This window comes from Gekko japonicus, unplaced genomic scaffold, assembly GCF_001447785.1.
Source record: "Gekko japonicus isolate JY-2015 unplaced genomic scaffold, Gekko_japonicus_V1.1 scaffold1641, whole genome shotgun sequence".
Lineage (NCBI taxonomy): Eukaryota > Metazoa > Chordata > Lepidosauria > Squamata > Gekkonidae > Gekko > Gekko japonicus.
In genome coordinates this window covers 29,090-37,955 of record NW_015159759.1, presented here as the reverse complement: position 1 = coordinate 37,955, position 8,866 = coordinate 29,090, and the positions used below count along the sequence as shown (strand labels likewise).

Here is an 8,866-nt window from a genome sequence, read left to right as displayed (position 1 = left end):
AGGCATTGTTGGTTTGATTCCTGCATGGCTGCTTTTACTCATCACTATGTACCAGTCCTCAAAAATTTTTATCTGAAGTTTATCTGTTTATTAAATTTATAATCACTGAATAGGACTGGGCAATGCACAGTCAGCAGCTTTTTCGAGTAAGAGCTTGCATTTGGCTCAAAAAGTTGCAATTCCGTGCCTTGTAATCATGGTGTTTCTCATTTTCAATTAATGACAACCCCTGGGGGTAGCAGGAGTGTTCAGGGACTGGAATGAGAGACCACTGAGTGGAATGACAGCCCCTGGGGGTAGCAGGAGTGTTCTGGAACTCGAATGACAGGTCCCAGAGTGGAATGAAAGCCCCTGGGGGTGGCAGGAGTGTTTTGGGACTGGAAGGACAGGCCCCAGAGTGGAATGACAGCCCCTGGGGGTAGCAGGAGTGTTCTGGGACTGGAATGAGAGATCACGGAGTGGAATGACAGCCCCTCGGGGTAGCAGGAGTGTTCTTTGACTAGAATGAGAGATCACGGAGTGGAATGACCGCCCCTCAGGGTAGCAGTTGTGTTCTGGGGGTGGAATGACAGGCCCAATGGTGGAATGTCATCCCCTTGGAGTAAGAGGAGTGTCCTGGAACTGGAATGCTAGGCCTATCATTACAGTTCCAGGACACATCTCCTACCCCCTGGGCTGTCATTCCACTCTGAAGCCAGTTATTCCAGTCCCAGAATACTCCTGCTAACCCCAGGGGCTACCATTCCACTGTGGGGCCTCTCATTCCAGTCCCAGAACACTCCAGTAACCCCCAGGGGCCATCTAGTGATGAACAATAGATTGTGATTAGATAACTGAAAAAAAGACAAAGTGGACAGCTCCCCTAACGCTAACTTGAAAGCAGAGGCACTGAGTTCTAAACCACATGGGATAACAGCGGCACCAAGCTGATTCTAAAATGCATATGTAGATTTGGCCACAGTCGGAAAGTGGATTATTTAGGCTTTTTCTGCACTCTCCTTTTAATCCATGTTCACCATGGTGTCCTCCAAGCAATTTTGCACTAAAATCAAATTGAGCCTTCTTTTTAATCCAGAGTTTCCCCCCATTTTAGGAGCTGCGGTGGCTCAAGTGGTTAAGACGCTGAACTGCAGGCTGTGGAAGGTCAGTAGTTCAGCGGTTCAAGACCCGGGTGCCGCAAGACAGGGTGAGCTCCTGTCTCTAGTTCCAGCTCCTGCCAACCTAGCAGTTCGAAAGCAAGAAATTGCAAGTAGATAAATAGGGACCACTACGGTGGGAAGGTAACAGCGTTCCGTGCGCCTTGGTGTTTAGTCATGCCGGCCACATGACCACGGAAACGTCTTCGGACAGCGCTGGCTCTTCGGCTTTGTAACGGAGATGAGCACCGCAACCCTAGAGTCGGATTCGACTGGCTTTCGAGCAAGGGAACCTTTACCTTTTACCTTCCCCCCATTTTGCACTGAAATAGAGTCCAACCTTCTTTTTACTCTGGGTTTTTCGCCATTTTGTAGGGTTGCCAGGTCCAATTTTCTCCCCTGTGGGGGGATTAGGGGGCATTCCAGGAGGGGGCATGGCCATTCCTGATGTGATGGCGTCACACAGAGTGATGCCATCATGCCCTGGATGCAGGTCGCCCCCACCTTTTCCCAACCATATAAAGGGAACTTTCCCTTTAAATGGTTGGTGAAGGGAAGAGAGTGGGCACCGGGCACTCTTGCCCTGCAAGAGGGGAACTCACCTCTTGCAAGACAGGAGCTGGCAGCACCCACTTGAAGTGAGCAGGTGCCAGGCACTCCTGCCCTACAAGAGGGAAACTCTCCTCTTGCAAAGCAGGAGCCGGTGGCCCCTCACTTGAAGAGAGCAGGTCCTGGTGCTCTTGCCCTGTAATAGGGCAACTGGGGAGAGGTGGTGGGAGGCCGTGCGTGCCTGCACCCCGAGCCCTGAATTTGGGGTTCATAGTGCAGGCACACAGCCCCTGCCTCTCCCCCCCAGAGGTGGGGGCCAGCCGGTGGGAAGGAGGCCCTCCAAATCAGGGAGTCTGGAAACCCTACCATTTTGCATTACGTTACCTCCTTTCAGTGGTCAGCCCGGTTTCAGCCTGCTGTTGCCCCAAGTTATTTGGATGCTGTTTTGCTGTGGCCTTAAATTGCCTCAACTCGAACACTGAGAAAATCTGGAGTGGCAGGCAAATGCAGAAAGGACCTTAGAGTGGGTGATTGCAGCCTTAGTCTGGAAGCTGAATATCCAGCTACTACATTCTAAACCGGTAGGACCATATGTTTTCTTAAAACTTATTTTTTGTACTTAGTGTTACTCATCTACACATTTTGAACAAAGGACTGAAATTGCCAAGTCCAGCAATTTTATTTGGTTTGGCCCATGCCATAGAGAAAAGAACACAGCATTCTTCCTCCCCACTGTAGAGAAGAGATTAGTTTTGCCTGTAGGCTGTGCTGTGTCCCTGCAAACCTTCCTTCCTCAGTCTGGTTGCTTGCAGTATATATTCTTACATTTCCCTTGAGAAACAGAAGGGAAGAGTGAAAAAGAAAGATGGGATAGACATGGACTGTGCATTCAAATACCATGACAAATTGGTATCAGCTGTGCATTTCACTCCTCCAATATCCCTTTTCAGGTTGCAAACAGAGCTTGATTCAAAATTTCCTTCCTTCCCATGATCTGGGATAATCCAGGAACCTTTGAATCAGACTCCATGCACAAAGGGGAGGTGGGTGCACTATGTGTGAGCAGAGCAATAAGCTGCATTCATGCTCAATATCCATTTAATCTTTGTCATGCTGGCTGCATGCAACCATAGAGACAGGAGGAAGAGAAAAGGGAGATGAGAATCAATGGAACAGCAGAATGAGAGAGAGCAGGAAGTTATGGCACACACTGTTCTTGTGTTTGGGGGACATTAGAGAGGTCTGGCTTGTAGCACTGCTGTTGATAACTTTTTTTAAAAAAAAGTATAAGGTTCTTATTGTCTATACCTGTGCAATTTGAGAGTCAGATCACTAATTCTGAGTTTAAAGACATGTCCAGGAATGTCCAGGGACTCAGACTCAGGCAGAGCACAGCAGTAGCTTCCTCCAACTCAGGAGAGTCAGGTGGGGATGAGTTATCCTTGTGAGGCAGAGGTGAGCTGGGGGTCAGGCCAGTTGCAGAGAATAATGGAAGGGCTAGGGAGAAGGAGCAAGGAAGGTGGAAAGAAATAGGTTATGGCTCAAGGGGATTGGATGGGGAAAAGCAGGAAGGGGAGGAGCTGGGATTGGAGAGGGGGATAAAGGGAAACTGGGGGACAAGAATGAGGATGCCCAGTTGACAGGGGGCTGAAGACACATGGGAGACTCCTGCCTTTCTGAGGCTGGCTGAGGCTGGAGGAAGAGCAAGCCGGACAAAGCCAGAGAAGGAGCCCATGAAGCACCAGGAGGGCAGTCACAGGATAGACGTCTCAGTCTGAACTGTTGACGCTACATGGTGATTCCATAGCAGAGGCAGAACTTGAACACAGGAGTGCTCAGTCTCTGCCTAAATAGTGAGCTCTAAATCTATCCTATTTTTAAGGTTCCCAAAGTTTTCACTAGGGTTTAATAACTTGATCTGTGAGCATCTATACTATTTGTATGGGCTTTGATTCTGATTACTATAGATCATACCACAAAGAGAATGGTAATGGGTCTTAAAGTGCGTAGAGACTTCCTCAGGAAATATTCCTCAGGCTATTGCTCTGGCCAAGTGCTCATCAAGGTTGGTAAGAAGTGAGCCCCCCTCCGAGCTGAAGGGACACGAAAGATGTGTGTTTGTGTGTAGAAGGAAGTGAAGTTTTAGACAATAGAAGAGACAGTCAGCAGCCAAACAGGTCTTGTTGGAAGTTGGCTGAAGCACCTTGGGGGGGAGGGACTTGGGAGCTGATGTGAATCTGCTGTCATGTAGGAGTGCTGCTGGACCTGTATATTTGTAAATAGAGCACATATCCATAGAGAACCAATCCAGTTAAGCACTACCCCTGGAACTTCTCACCGCTTGGAGAAGTGGGGCACATGTAACACTATGCGAGTTTTCACCTGTTGATTTCAGAGTGTCAGGCAGCTGAGAAAGCCAGAGAAGTAAGTCACATTTTGGGGGAAGGGGGGGTTTGTCGTGACCCTGCTTTCTTTTTCTAATGTCAAAGCTTGGTAGGTATAGAAAAAGGCACCGATATTTTCAATTGATCAATTTTCAGTCTACTAATGGTTGAAGAAGTAGGTCTAACATGTTACTAGTCCTAATCCCAGAAAATTCAATTGGCTCCTAGGTATGTAAACATTTATTCAAACATAATCTTTAAAAGAGGGTTAGGCAGAATCATGGACGATAAGTCCATCAGTGGCTCCTAGCCATGATGACTAAAAGGAACCTCCCGTGAATGCCTGTGCTGAGGAAGGTCTTGCCCTGGTTTGATGGCCCTCCCAGGCAACTGATTGGCCACTTTGTGAAACAGGATGCTGGACAAGATAAACCACTGGTCTAACCCAGCAGTGCTGTTCTTATGTTCTTTCTTTATGTTACTGTTTTGGCTGCATTATGGATAGTTTCAAGTAGTGCATCTCCATACTGCCCTTCACAAACGACTGTTGTGATTCCTACAATCATTTATTTGAAGTAGTGTTGGTTCTTCCGGGGATTTATGTTCCCTTTTTATCTATTCTGTTTGGTTACCATATGGAGGATGTATTGAGAAGCTGAAAATGATATGGTTCCCAGTCCCACACAAAGTGTTGCACAAACTAAGTTGGAAACCCACCTGCTATACACCTGTACAGGCATATGATCCTGTCTGTTCCCTAAAACACAGGTATATAATGTATTAGAGCACATTTTAAAGTGCACAGTTATGTCTCCATTGCATTTCTGTTCATGGTGCTTCCATATCAAAATAAATTGATAAAAAAGCCCTTGCATACATTTATAAAACCATAGATGACCTTTTTAGAAGATGTTTTACAAAAGAGACTTTGAACTACAGCAATACTATGTGATCTTGATAATTAAGCATTATGCTGCAGTTTTATTTGAAGTGTTATTTAAAGTGGTTTAGTGGCTCACTATGCTAAATTTGTTAAAATAATGAGAATGACATTTTTATAGTGCATTTTTTCTATCCTGTGTATAGAAAGGACTTGAGTTGGCATTTAAAGCAGACATAAACTGGGGCAACTGGAATGGCACAGCAATCATTCCTTGGGACTATTTCCCCCCCAGTGTAGACAAAATGAATTCATATGCAATCCATGGATCTGGGACTGGCAGAATATATGAAGCGCTTTATCCAATACCACGGGAAGAGATTAAAGAGGGGCAAGGTCCTAATTTGTGAGTACAAAAACATCTTTCTTAATTTGCTTTCTGTCTGTTGGTGTAGGTTCCTTATATAATTGAGTGTAACTACTTATATAACAATTTTTGATTTTTAAAAATGTTTTAGTGGGATGTGCTGAAATACTCTGTTTCAGCCCCATAGTCAGGATTGGGGGGCGGGCTCCAGGGTGCCAGGTGGAGCTGTAATTAAATTAAATTTAGTAGTAACTAGATACCCTCTGTGCCTGCCACTCCCTCCCCTGCTCTGCGCTGGCCCGAAGTGATCCCTGTAAGCTTCATTCCTTCTGCTTAAGGAAGGAAGGAAGAAGTCTTATCGGAATCATGGACCAGCCCCTCAAGGCCAGGAACTTCTTGGGGGGGAGGAGGGAGGGAGGCATTGAGGTGTGCCAGCACTGCATGCCCCTGGTTCCCTTCCCCCTGCCAACAGAAGGAAGGACTTCAAGCCAGCTACGGGGCTGGCGGCAGCCTGAGGCAGTGTGGAATAGGAAGGCCCACAAGGCCAGGTACTTCTCTGGGAGGGAGGAGGGAGACAGTGGTGGGGGTGGAGGGCTTTCGAAGCACCTGGTGGAGCTTTCGAGGTACGCGCCTGCTGGGGCTTTGGGGTATGCGATGGGGCCTCAGCCCCAAAACCCCCACCAATGGCTATGGCCCTGCTGTGTTTAGACATCTTATCTAGGGATAAAAATTTCTGTGTCTTCAAAATTTCTTTAAAAAACTGGGATTTCCCCCCATTTGTTTTCCTCCTAGGAATAAACAGAAATGTTCTGTCAAACCTGAACATCTTTTACTACTCAACCAACATATATATATATTAAAAATAAGATTTATGAATTAGTCCACATATAAAACTGCACGATTTGGCATATTTATGGAATTAATTTATATTTCTGGTACCCACTATGGGTTCCAGCTCATGCCCCCCCCCCACCTCTTCCTACTGGTGCTGCATGCTGCCTTTGTGAGACACGGTGCTATTTGGGTTGCTATGTCAACTCAAGATGCCCCCCCCAACTCCTTCAGTGTCTGTGCTTGCTCTTTTGTCCTCAAATTATGTTTCTTCTTTTAAAAAATTCTATAAACCTGGGATTTCATGTTTTCTGAGCCCTAAATTTAGCTTGGCTCTCCCTGTTGTGCTGATTTGCATCTCCATCCAGGGGCCAGCTCTTGGTTATTAGCCTGGTTACTACCTGACAGGAAGAGCAACATGCATGTAACACCCACTCTGCAGATGCTCCATTGGTGGCCAATCAGTTACTTTCAGTTCATGGTTCTGGTTATCACTTATAAAGCCCTTTGTAGCCTTGGACTCCAAAAACCAATAGAAATGTCTCCCCTGCTATGCCACACTGCAAATGGCTAAGATCAGCAGTTGCCCATTCACGTGCATTGTAAGTGGTGGTTCCTACCTTGAGAAATGGTCTGCCCATGGAGATCAGGAAGGCTCCCACACTTCTGTCATTCCACAGAACATACAAAATAGTTATGTTCAAGAAGGCATCATTTAACATATGTTCAAGAAGGCATCATTCCTAGATCCTTTCCAGTCCGGCTTTCGCCCAGGGCATGGGACAGAGACAGTACTGGTCGCTCTTACTGACGACCTCCGAAGGCATCCGAAGGCATCTGGATCGGGGCGGTGTGGCAGCACTGTTGTTGTTAGATCTGTCGGACATGTTTGATATGGTCGACCACCAGTTGCTGATCCACTGCCTTGCCGACATGGGGATTCAGGGGCTCGCCCTTCAATGGCTTGCCTCTTTTCTCCAAGGTCAGGGACAAAGGGTGGTGATAGGGGAACAGCAGTTCCGGAGACATCCGCTTGAATGCGAGGTGTTGTTCAATATCTACATGCGCCCCTTTGCCCAGATTGCCCGGAGGTATGGGATTGGGTGTCATCAATATGCAGATGACATCCAGCTCTATCTGATGCTGGGAGGCCAGTCAGAATCCAGCCCAGAAGATCTGCACCGGGCATTGCAGGTCGTGGCTGGTTGGCTCCAACTGAATCGGCTGAAGCTAAACCCAGCGAAGGCAGAGGTCCTGGGCTTGAGTCGGGGCGGTTTGGGGTTAGGGCTCCCTCTCCCAACCTTTGATGGGGTGCCTTTGGTGCCAGCGCCGGAGGTTAGGAGTTTGGGAGTGCTCCTGGACTCCTCGTTAACTATGGAGGCCCAGGTGGCAGCCATGTCTAAGTCGGCCTTTTACCATCTTCGGCTGGCTCGGCAGTTGGTTTACTTCCTCAACCACGATGACCTGGCCACAGTGATCCACGTGACGGTCACCTCGAGGCTAGACTACTGCAACGCTCTCTACATGGGGCTTCCTCTGTCGCTAATCCGGAAGCTGCATCTCGTGCAGAATGCTGCAGCCAGGCTGCTGATGGGCCTCCCTAGTCGAGACCACATCCGGCCTGTGCTGAAAGCGCTGCACTGGCTGCCAATAGCGTACTGGATTTGCTTCAAAGTGCTGGTTCTTACCTTTAATGCCCTATATGGCCAGGGTCCGACATACCTAAGGAACTGCCTTTCCCCATATGTTCCCCTATGGACACTATGGTCAGGGACGCAACATCTCCTGGTGACCCCAGGCCCCAAGGAGGCCAGGCTGGCCGCAACCAGGGCCAGCGCTTTTTCGGTGGCGGCTCTTACCTGGTGGAATGAGCTCTATAAATCTCTCCCTTATTATAATTGAATAGCAATGTTCTATATTGAACATTCTAAATTTGGCCCTTTTAGTGTTTGGCCGGAAGAACTGTCAGTCAGAAGACGCTGGCTGGGTTGACTGGCTGCTTTGTGCAGTCCCGCCCAGCATTTCAAGGTCTTTTGCATATGGAAGCTGATTGGACTTCACTCCATTCCACACCTCAAACTCCCCCCCCCCCCGGCAAGGCAGTTGGAATTTTCAGTTGCATAGACAGATACAATGCCATACTCCCCACCCTACTGTATTCTGAGGTAAAATATGTCCTCACTCACAACACATCACTTCCCCTTCAAAAGAAACAAACCCAATAACACAATCATGCCACACCACAAAGACAACAGATCACACCACAAGCAGAATACCACAAGGCAAAAAATGATAGGAAAAGGTGCCAGCAGTCACCCCATTACTGCCACAGAGAGCGCTTCAGAGGATGGTGTGCAGGTCCCAGGTTCATGTTTTAAAAGCAGCCTGGGGAATTATGGACCATTCACACACTTTCAACCTTAACATACCTCATAGAGTAGTTGTGTGGATCATATGAGGGAGAGGAGAATGATGTCAGCTGCTTTGGTTCCCACTGCAGGGAAAGACTACCCTTTCTGAGGCTGGGGGGCGGGGATGTAAATCTGAAGACAGACAGGCAGATAACAGTAGGCTGATGGTTGCCTGGAAAGGACATAGGGTTGCCAACTCCAGGTTGGAAACTTCCAGGATATTTTGGGGATGAAGCCTGCTGAGGGTGGGGTCAGAGGAAGAGGAGGAAGAGGGGGACCTCAGACAGATACAATGCCATACTCCCCAC

The 8,866-nt window shown here is 47.8% G+C and overlaps 1 protein-coding gene across 1 annotated transcript in view; it reads left to right on the top strand.

Annotated features, from left to right (window-relative positions):
• The window catches only part of LOC107105880 (UPF0462 protein C4orf33 homolog), a 43,784-nt gene that overhangs the window by 33,264 nt on the left and 1,654 nt on the right, over positions 1-8,866 (top strand). The window contains exon 6 of the mRNA XM_015405930.1: positions 5,156-5,355. Within this exon, the coding sequence (XP_015261416.1) occupies positions 5,156-5,355 (200 nt within the window). The remainder of the gene's footprint in view (positions 1-5,155; positions 5,356-8,866) is intronic.